Source organism: Notolabrus celidotus, chromosome 18, assembly GCF_009762535.1.
Source record: "Notolabrus celidotus isolate fNotCel1 chromosome 18, fNotCel1.pri, whole genome shotgun sequence".
Classification (NCBI taxonomy): Eukaryota; Metazoa; Chordata; class Actinopteri; order Labriformes; family Labridae; genus Notolabrus; species Notolabrus celidotus.
This window is the reverse complement of record NC_048289.1, coordinates 13,300,125-13,318,172: the sequence shown is the minus strand read 5'-3', so window position 1 is coordinate 13,318,172 and position 18,048 is coordinate 13,300,125. Positions and strand designations below refer to the sequence as shown.

The window sequence follows — 18,048 nt, the reverse complement described above, 5'->3', positions numbered from 1 at the left end:
CAGTAAGGACACAACAAGACAGTGAGGGCACAACAAGACAGTAAGGACACAATAAGACAGTAAGGGCACAACAAGACAGTAAGGACACAATAAGACAGTAAGGGCACAAGACAGTAAGGGCACAAGACAGTAAGGGCACAAGACAGTAAGGGCACAACAAGACAATAATGACACAACAGTAAGGACACAACAAGACAGTAAGGACACAACAAACAGTAAGGACACAACAAGACAGGAAGGACACAACAAGATAGTAAGGACAATAAATATATAAACCTAAACACAAATCTAAAAGTTCTAAATAAAGATACCATCTGTACAAGGAAATGTATAGAAGTACTTTTAAAGACATGAAATAAGTTAAATTATCCTAAGCCAGAGTGCACATGTATGAGATGAATATAATAATAAGATATTTTAATAGATAACTAACAATATTGCACATGGTTATGAGGTATTCTATCGCATTTATAGGCTTTCGATATAAAGATCAAATCCTCCATGGAGAGGCGTAAAGACGAGGCAGGGGAGGACCTCTTTCCCCAGGAATAATTTATGCAAGTGTCTGTCAGTGCTTCTGCTGTTGGAGAGGGTTTAGTAGGAGTGGCTGAGGTGCTGCTGGCAGTCTGCTTTGCATGAATCGTGGGTTCCAAGTCAGTGGCAGCAGCTTCGAAATTTCCTGTCAGCCCTACACTCACAGAGCCGAGTCGAGGCGAGGGCGGAGGAGAAGAAGCGGAGAGAGGGATGGCAGAGAACAGCTCCGAGACGAGCAGCTCCGTTCACCGGAGAGGTCTGACCCCTTCTTCGGCAGAAAGAAGCCTGTCACCCGGGGTCAGCGCGGTATCGAAATGGATTCGATTAAACGTCGGGGGAACGTATTTTTGACAACGAGACAGACGCTGTGTCGAGATCCCAAATCCTTTCTCTACAGACTGAGCCAGGCTGACCCCGAGCTAGACTCCGACAAGGTAAACTAAGCTAGTCCAGCTAGTTAGCTTTGGAGTTAGGAACGTCTTATTTTCAACAAAATGAGCTTATATTTATTTAATGAATTATTAAGCAGTTAGAACCGCTGATGATTACGCTTCCTCGATCGTTTATTAAGATCACATGCGTTGTGAAAACCTTTAATAATTCAAATTTGATGCTTACTCGAATTTTTGTGACTAGCTAGCAGTAGCCGGCTAGGCTAGCTAGATTCCGACAGTCACCACATGACATACGATCCCTCTGCTAGCTTCTGTGAGAAGATCATCTGTATTCATCTCTAGTGAGATTACATGGATGATCCAGAGACTACATTCATGTTTTATACAGTGACCCTAAAGGAGAGAACACATTTACAAAAGATGAAACACTTTTACAAAGTTGGAGAAAAATTTACGTTTTGGAAAACAAATTTACATTTGAGAAAACAATATTACAAAATCAAAACACTTTTACCCAGGCCAAAACTATGGAAGAGGATTAGGGCCACTGTAAAAATAAATACATCAAGGTCCAATATATGTTTTAATAATTATTGTTCTAAGAAAAAAGTTAGAATTCTGAGATTTAAGTCAGAATTCTGACTTTTTCTCAGAATAATAAAAATAATATATATTTTTTCATTGGCCCTAATCCTCTTCAATATAAAACAAATTTACAAAATCAAAAAACACTTTTACAAGCAGTGAGACAATTTTACAAACTGCAGAACACTTTTACCATTTCTGAAACAAATTTACATACATTTTTGATGGAAAGGGAATGTACCAAATATCGGAAGTGATCTGGGAGTGATCGAGTGAGGGGTCATTTAGTTTGCTTGGATAGAGAGAAACCAAATGAAGCGACATTTGGTACCGGTACTCTGTTTCGTACTGGTACTCCGTTTGGTATCAGATCACTGGGGTTTGGTATATTCCCTTTCCATTAATAAATGAATTTAAGTTTGTTTCAGGAATGGTAAAAGTGTTCTGTTGCTTGTAAAATTGTATCACGGCTTATAAATGTGTTTTTTTATATTTTGTAAATTTGTTTTTTTTTAAATGTAAATTTGTTTTGGTCTTGGTAAAAGTGTTTTGCTGATGTAATTTTGTTTTATGAAATGTAAAAATGTTTTCCAAAATGTAAATTTGTCTCCAACTTTTGTAAATTTGTTTTTTCCTTCAGTGCCACGGTAGTTTTAAGTGTTGTCTTTTTAAAATTAACGTACGGATTAAACTGTTTGTTTACTTTGCTCATTGGATATATTAAATCGAGGCAGTATTTAAAACTTTCCCCTCGAAGTTCATTGCGTTGCATTCACAGAGATGTCGAATGTCATACAGGGACACCAACCAAAATATTGAGTAAAACTACACAAACATAATGGAATTTAAACCTTTCTGTGGAAGGTGTCACTCAGATACTGTAATATATTATCTTAATATAAGTTGACTGTTTTCCCATTTTTGTTTCAATGCCTAGAACATTTTGTGCTGTAATAACTTTCATTGGTGCTGTGGCAAAATATGGTAATAGCCAGAATTTAAAACAAATCTTAGCAAATTAGCATATTTCTTGGTTAACTACCAGTATCAATCTCTGTTACAAGTGATGGCACTGTCTGTAAGCATTCGTGCTATAATTGACCTGTGAAATGATCAACACGTATAAGACTTTTATTGCTGGATCAATGTGTGTTTTTTGCCTTCTTCTCCTGAGGTTAGTCTGTTACTTGGCTCTGTTTGCTCTGCAGTAATCGGCCTCTGTGCTGGTGGTGAGGCTCCCCTAATGAGTACATAAGTCATTGCCAAGTGGGGTGAGGTGCTGCTGACAACCGAGAGCTTTGGATGAGGTCACCCATCTCCCTGAATGGCCTCAGAGCTCCAGATGCAGGCTTCTTCTTTTCCCTCTGTCCATCTGCCAGTTTTAACAGCAGTCTGCGTGCATGTGTGTGCGCTTAGCCCTCCAGCACTGTCAAACACAATGTATTAGTGTCTTTATATGCATAGGGTAATGTGCTCTGCTTTTCATGGTTCATTTTACTGCCCCGCATTATTCATTGTTTCATCTACTTGCACATTTTAATCTTCACCCTTGCCCCCAGTTTTTATTCTAAGCTGAGACGACAGCTCATCTCGTATTTTCATGCAAATAACATAATCTCTCAATAATCAGCTTGCTTTTTTGTCAGTTTATCCTCTCATGGGCAACGGATCAGTCCATCTCAATCCCTTATCTTAAGTGTGTATCAGACTTTCAGGCCATTAGCGTACCTCTTTCCTGCGGGGAGTCTGGTTTTAGATGGCTTCTCATGAAAGAAAGGTTATTATTAGACATTATTTCATTTGCAACTGTGACTCAAACTATAAACGTTGATGTTATTTCATCTTCTTTTTTTTTTGCAACTGAGCCAAGGGTCTTTTTTTTTTTTTTTTGCGTCACTCGACACTGCATGTGAATCTAAAGCCCAGCAGAGAAACAGATCAGAGAAGAGTTCTGTTTTTGGACGAATGCAGTATTGTGTTTCCAAGCCAAGGAAATGAGTGGTTCAGTTCTCAGTCACGCAGGCTGACGTGCTTCAGCAGGACTCTTGAGGAGAGCTGCATTATTCATGTTGTTGACTGGAGCCTGTTTTGCACATTGGAGAAGATCAGGGAGAAAGTGCTGTGATGTGCATGGCCATACAAGTTTAAAATATTGTATTTTTTAGGCTTCCATCTTTAGTTGTGTATCCTAAAAATGTTTTCCGTCATGTAAGGGGAATATTTTTTTGCTAAGATTTCTAAGCTGAAGTGTCTTCTGCAAAATTCATTAGCAGGTTTTCCTTTGAATATTATTAAATTAAGGAGTGGGGAGATACGCATCAATGTGCCGCCATACCTTTGGTAGACTCCTGCTCTCAAACTACTCTGGACCACTACACAAGAGACCTGGCCTTCTAGCTTTGAGAGCTACATCAATTTTTCAAGAACCCTATCACAAAGGGTTTCTTGTTCCTTCAACATCTTATTCTATTCATATTTATATCCATTTGCTGCCTGAAGATCTCTCTGCAGCATGTGTGAGAGAAATATGGCCGCCTTTTAATGCCAGATTCAGCTTTTACGTCATGCCTGAGAACACTGTGGGAGGCAACGTAAATATTTAACGGTGATATCTCGGCCTCATCCGGCTCTGTCTTTCCTGAGAAAGTGCTTAACAGGACACTGCAGAGTGCTCCTGGCAAATCAGGTGCAACTCCAGGCGGATCCTGTGGGCTTTCTCAGTCTTTTAGGCAAGTTTATCCCCTGAAGGCCTGCAAATGAGCCAAATGTTTCTTGTAAATTAGAATGTTTTCAGGGGGAAACTTCTGTGAAACCAATCATTTCACTTTCAGACCCATTTCTGATGCAACATCGTAATTCTGTATAGAGAAAACTCTCATGTTGCAGTGATTTTTTTTCTGCCTTGCCAGCTCGGCTGTGGATCTACTTGACTGCCTCTCGTCATGACAGCAAAGCTTTTAGGGGACTTTCACAAGGAACAGTTCATTTACTGCCTAAAGGACTCCTCCTGTCAGAAATTGTCCTGCAAAAATGCACCAGCAGTATTACCTTGCAGATAAGCAAATGGTAGTAAGGTGTGAAGTTCCTCTCAGGCTCTTTGGCAGGTCAAACTGACATTCAAATATCAGTATTAGATATCTTGAAATATGAGAAAGCCCTTCATGATACAGCCCTGATGTGATGTGTGTATTATTTAAAAGATGGAGGCCTATTTTACTATGCCATTACAGCTTGTACTCCAGAGGGACTCCAGGCTCCTGCTCTACAAGGATCAGACTTCCACTTGGCTAAGTAGGCACAGTCACATGACTCAGAAGATCCTCTGCAACATCTTTTAAGCACTCCTTCTGCAGTGTGCTTGTACAGCTCGGCTACAGTGACGACCGAGCGCAGCATTTGATAAATCTTTCATTCTTTTTTTTATTCTTGGCCTAAGAAAACTGGACTCTGCATGACAGTGTTTCTTGAGTTTATCCCCTGCTGTTGCTGTGTTTTGTTTTTCTGTCTTTTGATAATTACAAGCAACCATCTGGTGTATTATTTACACGTCTGTATGAAATTTCGCAGTGAATATCCCACACCTGTCTGGCTTTATTTGGTGAATTGTTGCATGCAAAGTTTTTGGTGTGCACTTATTGTTGTGCTCCAAAGTAAACATGCAGCGACATGTTCATTTTGTTGAATTAAGCATTGACTTTCAGTATTGATGTCTCTGCAGAAAGCCTTATTATTATATTGGACATCAATGTTGTTGAAGGGTGGGTCACCATGGTATTTCCTGTGGGAGGATATGTTTTGTGTCTACAAGAAGCATGATAAGGTTAATACTGTACACTTCCCTCTGCCGTGAAGCCCACCCTCTAAATGGCTTTTTGTTTACTGTGACTTTAAGTGTTTTGTTACTTGAAACCAACCATAGTTAAGCCTATTTTAACTCAGTCCTGTATACTGTATGTATAAGCCTTTTCCATTTCAATATTTTTACAAGAACAAACCACAAACAGAAAGAAGCATGCCTGACCTGCACAGCACTGACCTATTTCTGGCGGTTATTGTAGGCGGTGTTGACACATTGTTGATAACTGTTCTCACGCTTTGCCCATGTATGGTTTAATCATATTTGTCTAATTGATAAACCTTTTATTAGGTGTGAATGGAGGTTTAGAGTCAGTCAATATAGTTCTTGTATAGTTTCCTTGCCTGTCTACGTCTAAGCAGCCCTCCTTTGCCCCCCCCCCCCCCCCCCCCCCCCCTCTGTTTGTTGCCCTTTGTTCCCCCAGCCTGTGCCCCCAGAGACACAGCCCTTTTGTTTTTAATTAAATACACTGTCCCACTTTTGTACACCAGCCCATATCAGAGCCCCTGTGTTCTTTTTTTCATCATAACTTGGTGGCTATCACCCCAAATCCCAGACCCCATTAATACAGTTTGCACCCAGAGGACGAGCAACAGGCTTGTGAGAACAACAGGTCAGGAAGCAAAAAGTTTACAGAAGTGTAGAGTGAGGATGTGGTCACTTTGAGGGTTATTCTAAGTAGTGCACACTCTTCAATTTGTGAAGCATATTGCCTTTTTAAGAAGCAGATATTCTACACTTGTGATGTTGTGTTAACAGTTTTTATCAGCTAAGTTTATGCTCAAAACACAAATTATTACTTTAAAAATCAATCTTTTTTTATGGCACAAAAGAGATATAGTTTTGCCTCACATTTCAGAAGTCCTTGTCATATTAGTGGCCAGACTTATAAAGCCATTGCAGTTTAATAGCACACTATAACATCTAATAGCCCTTTTGTAAGCGCAGACATGTTGACTTAACAAACAGGTATAAGCTGTGAATTTGGCCACTGTTGGAAAGGAGCCATCTTTGTGTTTTTACCTCCAGCTCTGCTTTTCCTGCTATGACAAGTCAAAATATCTGCAGTGAAAAATGTCCACAGATCTGATTCATCTGATCCAAGTATAATTAGAAACAATCGTTCTCTGGTGCTGAAAAGCTGTCAAGATTCAGATTTGCAAAGAGAACAACAGTATGAAAAAAACGAGAAGGAAATATTTTGTGTGGAAAAGAACAGGTGATGCTCAGCAGCCAAATGTGTAGTTAGTTGTGTAAAGAAAACAGTCAGTAATGTAATTTTTTTTACATTAGGGTGCCAGTTTGGCCTGGTGGTTAAACTATGTGCTCCATGTTCAGAGACTATTGTCCTCAAGCCAGGAGCCGGGGTTTGATTCCAGCCTGCGGCCCCTTTCCTGCATGTCACTCCAAACTCTCTCTCCTAGTTTCCTGCTCTATCCACCGTCATATCCTCCATGTAAAATGGCATAAAATCCCCAAAATAACTGAAAGTCAAACCATTTTTTACACCTCATTTGGTTGGGAGGCAGTTTAGATGCAGATGATCATGTGGTAAAAAGACAAAATGTAGAAGCTTAACATTATACCGGAAGTCAAAGTCAACCATTCAGTACAGTGTGGTTGAATGTGGTGACTTGTGATGATGTGTGTTTCCTCCATGCAGGCACACCTGTGCTTATGCTTAAACTTCTGAGACTATGGAAATGCAAGGATCTGACACGGGACAATGAGACCAGAATAGAGCTCCATTGGGCTCTATCAGGATATTTTTCGTTGTGGAAAAGAGGTCAGCCAGCTAGGAGGGTTTAGAGATTCATAGGAAAAGAAAATGCACTGGGACCTTCTCTCATTATCAGAAAGATTAATGGGTTTTGAGGTGAATCCTTCTCTGGACTACCTCCCTGCACGTGTCCTTCTAAGCAGACTTTGCCGTATATGTGGGCGCTGGTTCATAAGCTGAACTGTATGACTACTTTGCTGTGTTCTTGTGTAAATAATGGAGAAGTCGCTCTGACCAGCGATGCTGCTAATTTGTTCCTGGAGTCGTAAACTCGCCTGATGCAAAGTCAAACATCCTGAAGCATTTCAGGATTAGCCATAAATTTGCTTAAGGCCTTCCCTCTGTGCTGAGCATTTTTTTCCTAAATGTCATGCATGTTTGACTCACTAAATGTCACATCGTGTTAAACAACTTATAGAAGTAAACTGGTGTCAGCTGCCTGAGTTGGACAGCTTTTCAAACTGACTTTCACATTATGAGTAATACCGACCAGAACGGGCTAATTGTCAGTTGTAAGCCAACATGCTTTCTCCTGGTGGCCTCAGTAGATTCAGCGTCCTGTTCCCAATCTTTTTCTGTTCTGCTCTAATTATTTTAGTCGCCTCGTCCCCCACGAGACAAAGGCGGTAGTACTTATAGAAATAGGGGAATACCCAGCGGTTGTGAAGGAATCAGGATCAAACCCAAGGCCTTTGGGAGTAGAGGAGTGATATCCCAAAAGCCGTTCTGTAAGTGTGTGTGTCACTTTGACACGTCTCTTCAACACCTGTGAAGATTATCAACGTGAGTTGACCTTGTCACCCCCTGACTTTTATTCACTCATGTATTAAGTGCTTTTTTCACCTCAATGGATAATGCTATAATTCAGATACAGCTTCCTCATTCAAATTCTCTTTTTAAAGGAAACACATCATTTTCAGTCAGATCGGATGATTGAAACTACTTTTGGCTCTGTGCATTTTCCTGGGTGTATGTTCCAAAGTGACTCATTTCTTAGTCGCTTTAAACAGAAATTTAATTTACAACTAATTGACTAGTCTGTGGGTATTTACAGACATGTATAAATAAATCAATATTAACAAATTGTTTTACTGACTGGTGATTCTGGTGCCAACTAGCAAGATTGCTGCTTGGTTTGAACAGCATATTTCCTAAACGTTTGACTCTCAAACTAAACTCTGTTATTGAAGACGTTATTCTATCAATCTCATTTTCATCTGTTTCTGATTCTCAGGATGAAACTGGTGCCTATCTTATCGACAGAGACCCTACATACTTTGGGCCAGTGCTGAACTACTTGAGGCACGGCAAACTGGTGCTGAACAGGGACTTGGCTGAGGAAGGTACTGTCTCTTTAAGAAATGTTGTCGGAAAGAATATTTTTATGTTTGTAAATGTGTGGGTTTTTTTACTGAAAGGTTGTATTTTTTTTTGTAGAGGAACAAAAGCAGTCCTTCTCTACTTCTTTGTGTTTTTTCAGTTAAAACTAAACAAGAGTCCATAAAAGAGAAGTGTAACGTCTATCATGTGTGTTTTTTTCCAAACAAGAATAACTCAAAAGTAGGTTGTTTTTTCACAGATCAATCTTATTATAAAAAGCTGTTGCAGGATAAAATCCACTCACAGCTGGATTGTTTATTTTCTCCATGTTTCAGGAGTGCTAGAGGAAGCTGAGTTCTACAACATCACATCATTAATAAAGCTTATCAAGGACAAGATCAGGGAACGCGACTGTAAAACATCACAGGTATACGACTATCTATCTAGATATACGTCTCCATGAATGTGTATTTCCAGTTACATAATTTCTCTGTTATTTCTCCCTTGCCATCTTGTTTCTCTCATGTATCCCTCTCTCCTCTCAGGTCCCGGTGAAGCATGTATACCGGGTGCTGCAGTGCCAGGAGGAGGAGCTGACACAGATGGTGTCCACCATGTCTGACGGATGGAAGTTTGAACAGGTAAATCTCTGCCTGCTGGGTCAGAGCAGCAATCCTCCTTTCATGTGCTTCACCCACCCCGCTATGCTCACATTGACCCAGAAAGTCCAATCCTCAATATTGGAAATGGCTCAAAAGCCAGACAGCAAATCACATCTTTCTCAATGTCCGCATACATGATCCGGGCATCCCTTCTGTGCTCTGATTGGTTGTTGCAGCTTGTCAGTATAGGTTACGGGCGGGCCCACCAGTCAGAGTTTCTGCTGATTGTGTCAAGGGAGGTGAAGGGAGAGGAGTCTGCTTTGCCAAACAACAGCGGAGAGGTGTGTCCCACAAATTTCTGTCCACGGGCTGGTCACTGCATGGTCCCCATGTCGTCCATACACACCCCGTTGGCCATTGTTTGTCCCAAGTACACACATAGCTGTCGGTCATTTGAGTTGATTCTTTTCAATGTTCATTTGTACTGCCTGCTCACCAGTGAGGCTTAGACAACATGACACCTTCTTTTCTTGTCTGTGATTTTATTTCATTGTTCTATAATTTCCATTTTTACTGCCTTCACAGTTTGAGAGCTTTTGTCTAAAGCCTTGTGTGTCTTTGTCTTGATCTAGCCACTTTTAGAGGCTGTGCTGTGAGATAATATTGGTTGTTTAGAGGGGAAGAAATGTTGTTTTCCCTAATAGGTGATGTAAGCTGTATTTAAGATAGATTTAAAGATAAATAGTCCAATGTTGCATGAGAGCTCCAATGAGAGGCCATATGTTTGGATATAGGGAGTGTGTCAGAGACGAGAATCGTTGTTTCAGCTCCCATTAGAGTTGAAATCTTGCTAATCTCCTTACAAAGGTCAGATGGGAAACTCCTTGAAACACTCCTTATGCAAAGTCTAAAGCTCAGTCTGCAGCCCAGGAGGGTTTTTACAGGAGATGAGTGTCTATAAGACTCCATGAACACAGACAACATACTGCAGTGGACTTGATCCTCAACGTCTCAGGACATTGTTGTGTGTGGAGTCTTTTACAGTGTGAACCCACGGTAGCTAGTGGAGACTGTTTGGGCTTTATGCTGCGTTATTGTAAGAGTGATCGCTCAACAACAACAAGTCTCCAGCAGCAGTGGCTAATGAGGAGCTGCATGTCTGAACATGCACACCTGAGTACAGACGGTTTACATGTAGCCTGCAGTGTACACACACTTAACATTCAGCAGGAAAAGCAGTTTTTCAGGAACAGGAGTCACTCTGTTTGGTGTGCACACAGTTTATAAAGATCGTACAGATGTCGTCCTGAAATTTGTTTGGTTGCAAAGATAACTTTACTTAGGAAGATACTGTGTGTGGGGTTTTCTTATACCAATTATTTCCTGATGAGAAAGTCACTGCTTCCCTACATATGTTTGCTTTATCCTCATCAGATCAGATATCTAACAACATGGAGCTGGTGTTGATTGATGGAAGTTTGCTTCTTTATTTGTCTTGTAGGAGATTTATTGTTGAACTCACTTGATTCAAATCAAGCTGTTGACATTAAACAAGCCTGGTCCTGTCAGGTCAAATTCACCATTTCCCTCATTGATTTTCTACTAGCATGTTTGCTTCATGTGGTCAAGTCTCCCTGCACTTGTGTTGCAGTATCTATCTCCTGGTTCTCTTTGTCTGTCTGTCTGTCTGTCTGTCTGTAGCATCTTTGTTTAATTGTCTTATATGGACCATCACTTCTTTTAATTCTGTCTTCCCTTTGATTTATTTTTGGATTTTGGTGCTGGCATGTCTGCAGGTCCTGAAAGAACTTGTCACAGTTTAATAAAAGCTGAAATTGACATTTACAAGGCAGCTTAAAATATTGATCTTCTTTGAATCTTATTTTTAAGCTCACTGTTTAATAATCACAGGTTCTAATCTAAGGAACAACATGTCAAACTTAAACTATCCTATGTTGTTCAGTGCATCTGTCTTATGAAGGCCAGAAGATGCAAGATAATACAAGCCATATCTAATCAGTGAACTTCCTGTTCTTCCTTCCTATTGTGTCTAAAATGCCTTAGATACCAGGAAAGCCCTTAAACTGAAGTTAAAGGAACCTGTAGACTCTTTGTGCTCTGTGATTATGAGTCAACCTCTTTTACATTGTATCTATGTGGCCCTCCCTGTGTTTTCCCACCATGAGTAACCCAGTCCTAGCCTCTCCTCCATCAGTCTAAGACTAAACTCTTCCTCTGTGTCTCTCTAGCTGGTCAGCATAGGCTCCTCTTACAACTACGGAAACGAAGACCAAGCCGAGTTCCTGTGTGTAGTCTCCAAGGAGCTGCACAATCAATCATACGGGACAAACAGTGAGCCCAGTGAGAAGGCAAAGGTGAGTGTGTTTGTGCGCAAAGAGAGAGCGAGAGGGGGGGGGGGGGGGGGGGGGGGGGGGGGGGGCAGCGGGAAATCCATCCATAGCAAACATATATGAATGAAGGCCTGTGCTGTTCCTAAACGCATCGCATTTATGAACACGCCACCAGGGGACTGAAAGCACCTCTGGTTTATTGATGAGAGAGCTCTGTGAAGGAGAACATTGTGAATATTCAGCCTGTCTTTAGAGACATTTTCTAACAGAGTCAACTCATCGTGTATACTTATGTCAGATTCAAGCTGAATTTAGGAAAGAAAAAAAAACTAAGCAGCATAATCCCAGCTCAGGGTATTAAGAGAGCACAGGTCTGCAGATTAGCGGTGCTATTGGAGAGGTCTTTCATTTTCTCAAGGGAAGCGAGAGGCACCCCTGAGGAATTCCAACTCCATCATCCACACATGAAGAAGCACACTGTTACTCTTCAATGTGCGTACAGCCACAAGTGCGTCTTTCAAGAAAATGTAGACAGAGATTTGACTCTTTGTTGTACATGTTTCCAAAGGCACAAAATCTAAACCAGGTCCTCAAATATAGCTATTCTGTATTTTCTACAGAAAGAATCCAAATTTTAAAAAAATGAGTTGTGACCGTGAACAGAGTGCATAGAAATGTGCCATTGGATAACATTTGTACTCCTTTTCTTGTGTTTCTTACCCCTTTAATTGAGTGTAAATAGAAATTTAATTTAGTCGTAAATGTGACTCCCCGTGAATTTAATCCGTTTGATTTTTCTCCTTGTTCTCCTAACACCTCCATTCATTTCCATTATTTTACACCATGCCTTTTCTTGTCTTCTTTCTGTGCTGTCTGCATGCCGCATGTTGCTCAGAGCGAGGACGAAGAGACGGATTATGAAATGAATGACTCTGATTAGGGTTGAGCACTTATGACTCAATGGTGAGAGCTCAAGTGCTCGTAGTCCCCTCCAGCACACCTCCTTAGTCTGTCCCTTGCCCCCCTCCCCATCCCCTCTACATGCAGTTCACGCTACTGAAAGATTTCCCCCTCTTTTTTTTACAAGTCAAAGCCAAATAGAAAGCCAGATGTGTCCTGCGGAGACAGCTCGTACTACACCTCTGTGCTGGTGAAGTTTCTATTTACAGGAAGTCTCACATTTGTTTCAGTAGTGTGAACAAGACCCTCACAATAATTGTCATGCTTACTGCCTTGGTTATGTGAAGGCACGCTTAATCATCAGCTGCTGCACTTTGACTTATTGTTTCTCATTCAGTGACATTTAAAAGAAAGAGAGGGCTACTATGCTTCTGTTGTAGGCTTCATTGTTCAATATAGTAGTAGCTGTACTGTTGCGCTGACATCACTAATGTGTTTGACAGTGTTGTCAGTGATATAGATTCTTGTAGGTAGGTCAAAAGCCTAAAGCAGACATGCATCCAAACAGTTTATTTACTCCATTTTCCGTAACGAGTCCTTTCCAGTTGTTTTCTCCAGATCCAGCTTATCTTGAGATAACAGCTGGTTCTGTTGTTGTTAATCTCTGTATCTAAAGATAGTAAAGCTTGGGATACATTTTTGGTAATCTAGAGCAGTGGTTCTCAAAGTTGGGTCCTGGGACCCCTGGGGGTCTGTGTACCATAGCGTGGGGGTCCGTGAAATAATCAAAATAAATTTCTAATAAATAATAATAATATATAAAATTGTGCAGTGTCTTTAAAAACAGCATATATACCATTGTTAGGATACCGTTTAGTGGCTCAAAGGGATATGCCAGTCTTGCTACTGTTAATTTTCTGAAAGCGTTTAAGATCAATTTCTTGAAAAGTATAAATGCTGTCATGTTGAGTCCACAAGGAATAAAATGACCCTCTTTTTTAAAGTATACAAGTGGTATTTACATGATTCAAATTTAAGTGTTTTCTGTGTATCACTATGGAACAGGTCTGAAGTATTTAGATTACTACGTTTTACAACACAAATAGTTCCAAGGGCATCTAAGAGTGCAAATGGTAGTAAGCATGTGCTTAATCTATGTTACAATTATGAGGGGGTCCTTGGGAATTGTTCTCACCTGTAAGGGGTCCCTGGCTCCAAAAAGTTTGAGAACCCCTGATCTAGAGAAACAAAACAATAAGCCGGTCACTAAGATAGGTCAAGCCACAATATGCCATGCTGCGATGGCCCACACTAATGAAGTAAGTTAGGCTAATTTCTTCATTGTTAATGTGCCTTTAGGTTACAAATTGTGATCCTCTGACATAAAGTCCAGATCTTGAGAAACAAATAAAAATGAGTGGTTATAACAAATAAAACAGAATAAGTAAAATGTTTAGATGCATGTCGCCTAAACTCATTGTTTTCATTTTTATCACTCAGAACAGAAAAACAGCTGCACATTTGAACAGTGCAATGCTTCAAAATTCAACATATGAAGGTTCATATCAGCATCCCCACTCAAGCTTGAGACATTTTGTATTTTCAGTATGATTCTAAATACTTCCAAATAATGTGATTGCAGCAAAGCTTCAATTGGGAAATATATGCAACATTAGTACAATGAACATCAATTGATTGGTACTTTGGTTTAAGCCTAAATAAAACAATGACCATTTACTGTCCATCGCTGAATCTTATCTAAGGCTCCCGGTTTAAATTTTGCGTGCCATTTTTTTGTCAGTTCAGGAATATTCAAGGTGCAGTGGTAAGTTTCAGCAGCGTGTCTTCCCGGTACCAAGATTGATCCCACCTGACAAGCTTCCCTTAGCTCACCTAGGTCTGGCTCTGCAACCACGTACTGCGTAGTCCCTGACAGTGCTTTATTTTCCCCAGTTATGCAAGCATTTCCTTCTCCTTGCTCTCTTTTCAGTGTGTTTGATCCAGCAGACTTGTAGAGTAAATGCAAAAATGCTCCTTGGAGGGAGAGAATCTACTGCAGCAGGAAAAACTGCTTCAATAAAAAATGTTATAAAGTGACCAATGAAGTCAAAGGAACAGTCAGGGAGTATATGTCTTTGTTTTATGATGGGTTTTTGTTGATTCTATCCTTTTTGGTCCCTGCAGATCCTTCAGGAAAGGGGCTCCCGGATGTGAAGAGGACTCAGTATTATGAGCTCCAGGTGTTATGATACAAACATATCATCTTTGTGGAAGAACGTTTGGCACAATGGAGATTTAAAGGGAGGGGTGTGCATTTCTTTTGTGTTTTCCCTCCATTTTGGTTTTTATTTCTTGATGTAAATAAGTCTGTTTACTGACAATTTGTGCCTGTACGTTGAAACTGGACCTTTGTTTTTTTTATTAGTGACAACAAGTTTCTAATTGAAAGTGAGGAATTGCAATCTGCATATGTTTTATGGTATAAACTATGGCTGTGATCATTTAAGGCCAATGATTCACTCAGGGTCATTTGTTGAGTTAATTCTTATATCCTCCAACTCAAGCGTCTGGAAAGGGATCAGTAGGGTCTTTAAAACTCAAAGTATCAAACTAAGAATCATCATTTAAAGATGCTAAGAAGGGAATGATGCATTTATTTAGCATATTTTATAGATTTCAGCTATTAAATGTGAAGCTGACCCCAAAAACAAATCAGAACAAAATACTTCCCCATAGATTTGAAACAGTTATTCAGAGATTTGTGATCATGAGGATCCAAGCTACACAATACACATTTCAGATGATATCAAAGTGATAAAAATCAGTCTCAGACAAAAACTTCAGTCAACAACATTTTCGTCTGTGATTCATTGCTGTGGGTGAAGGGGCATTGGGGCTCTTTTTGGTGACAAGAAAATGACCAGATACCTGAGAGTCTCATTTTTACAGGACCTAATTCTGGAGCAGGAATATCTGCATTATATTGAAATGTTATGATCTAAATGTTATGATTGCTTTCTTGGCTTTGAGAAGTCACATGTCAGTGTAGCTGCTTCTGGCACTATGTACTCTTTATCTTGCAACCTTAGTAACAAAGTAACCCACAGATATGACCTCTGTGTGCTGTGGGAGTAAGTGCTTATACATTTTAAAGAAAGTCCACGTACCTGTTTTTTAAGGATGAGACATTTAAGTATTGGAGATAACTTTTAACCGCATTCAGGATGTTTAAAGTAAGATTTCTGCTGCCTCTACAACTCGAACGTTTATTAGCTGCGAGGAGTAAAATTGTTCCTTTCAAATGTAAAGTTCATATCAAGTTAAATTTGTCAGACATTTTTCTTGTCTTCGACTTTAGTTCCTCATGTTCATTAGTCTAAAACTAACTGCCAAAATAGTCACAGGTGTTTTCAAATGTGAATTCTGGTTTACAGTGACTTTTATTTTTTAAACATCAGTGTCCTCCAATGACTTCCTGTTTCCTGCCTGGAAAAACATCCTCAGGACAGTGGAGTCTTTATATATATTTTTTAACCCACTGTCATCTGAGTTTTCCTTAACTAGTGTATTTTGTATGTTTTGAGGGAACATTTGTTTCATTAAGATCTTTTTATTTTGAGGGGAAGTATTTGTGGTGTGTGCAGTTTGGGGACTAGAACTTTTTGAATGCAGGAGTGAAGGACTTTCTGTTCATATCCAGAGGAGGTTTTGTTTTGATGTAAATAATCCAAATTCAATATTAATATTTAACTCTTACAAACAAACTGCACGTTTTGTACACTGTATAGAAAACCCAACTTCGAGAGGAAGTTGTTTATACTGGATCTTTAAAAAGCGAGAAAACCTTGACAATGTTCACTTTGCATCGTTTGTACAGAGATTTCCAAGTGAGGATTGAAACAGCTGATGCTGCGTTTGATGTCTTTCACTGACGAACATGCCTGGAACATGTTTTGATATATCTAATAACAAAGCTACACTTGGCTGGCTATGAAGTTGACTGTTACATTTAAGAAAAAAACAAATGTATTTTTCCTGCATTGTGATAGATTCTAAGCATTTTTGAATTGTGTAGATTTCATACACAGCATTACAAGCACTACAGTGAGGAAACAACACTGTGCACATTGCTTATAAGCCTGTAATGTTGTTGATGTAAATACTTCATTTTAGAACACTTTTTTTTTTATAGAAAGTTGTTTTCAGGTTTGCTGTGTGGTTTTTGATAGGTGGATATTTCACTCACAAATAATCAGTTAGTGTTGCCTTTTTTCCCAATGACCAAAATCCAATGTCTTATGTGTATTGTACACATTAATCTTAGTGTCAGGGACGAGTAAACTTTTCTTAATGCTGGCACACTTTGTACATATAGACTTGTTAATGACACACAAACCTCCATTTACTCACATGTACACTTATACACTTGACTAAACAATTTTTATATCGTTGGGGAAACAAGTATGGATGCATGTTTTTGATATAGATCTTCACACATGTACACACAAACACACACAAGGGCTTTTAAAGTGCAAAAGTTTGATATCTGCAAACCGGTTCAATCAAGGTAGACTGGATTTCCTGCCAGAAATAGGCTATGTTTACATTTGCTATAGTATTCTGAAGCCTTCCAATTACGTACTGTCTTGCACTCCCTCTCACATGTTTTAAACATTGGTCTGACTTGTGTGAACGCACTGATTGCAACTAGCACTCCCCATTCCACCTGAACTGATATTCACACAGATATACTGACTGATTGAAAACAATAAACTCCATCCATTTCTGACAGCCTGTGCTTGAGCGTTGCAGACAATCTTGCTTTCCGCCCTCACTTGTAATAGAGTGAAACTTAACCCGCGTTTGCTCAGAGTAACAGCTAATTTAGGAGTCCTCCTTTTGAGACTTTTTTCCTGCAATGAGATTTAAAGTGTTGTGCTTTGATTTGCTTGATTTAGTTGTAACTTTATTTGATATACTCTGGTCTGAGGTGTTAAACACCTCCACTTCAGCAGCTTATACCCTTCACAAACAGGTTGTCTGGTTGAGCATTTGGCATTGATAATCATTTGTGTAATGGACAAACTTATTGAATCTGTAGCCTGATACTTATAAGTGCCCAGTTTGTTTTGCATTCAAGTCATAACCCACAGACCACTGTATTGCATGATTGAAGATGATCACACTTATAATCAGAGGGAATGAATGTGTCATTTTTCCTCAATCTAGCAATTGCATCAATGAATAAGGTTCTCATATCACTACATAGATCACGTCTATATGATCTTATGCAATGTTCAAGTTATACAATCTAAGTATGAGGTAAAGGCTATAGATCTGTATGGTCTTGCATAAGGTTAATTCAATAAAAATGCTGTCATTGATGTGTGTGTTTTATTCCTCCTCTGGCTTCACTTAGCAACTCCGCACGGCTGTATCAAATCATTTGTCAAGGTTATTTCATAAACCAGTAGTCCTCTGAGCTTGTTTTATGTACTTTTGACAGTAGTGTTCTCAAACTTTTCTTGTGATAACACTTTAAATAATTCACCCAATGTGGGATCAGATAAAGTATATCTTTACAGTGAAAAGATTTGATACAGGGCGACATCTTGTGTCACTTCCTCAAATTACATTGCTACGGCATAGTTGCCTGTAGAAATGCCTGTTTAAATGTAAACTATAGATATGATTTTAAATTCGTTGTCGTAAATTGGTCCAAGAC

At 39.5% G+C, this 18,048-nt stretch overlaps 1 protein-coding gene across 1 annotated transcript; it reads left to right on the top strand.

Moving 5' to 3' along the window:
• The first annotated feature begins 632 nt into the window (after positions 1-632).
• Positions 633-17,707, top strand: kctd5b (potassium channel tetramerization domain containing 5b). Its single transcript, XM_034707996.1, is given in 8 exon segments — positions 633-880; positions 883-968; positions 8,385-8,493; positions 8,806-8,897; positions 9,016-9,111; positions 9,309-9,413; positions 11,322-11,447; positions 14,508-17,707. Coding segments are annotated over 8 exon segments (780 nt in total). The 5' UTR covers positions 633-744; the 3' UTR covers positions 14,538-17,707.
• The last annotated feature ends 341 nt before the right edge of the window (positions 17,708-18,048 follow it).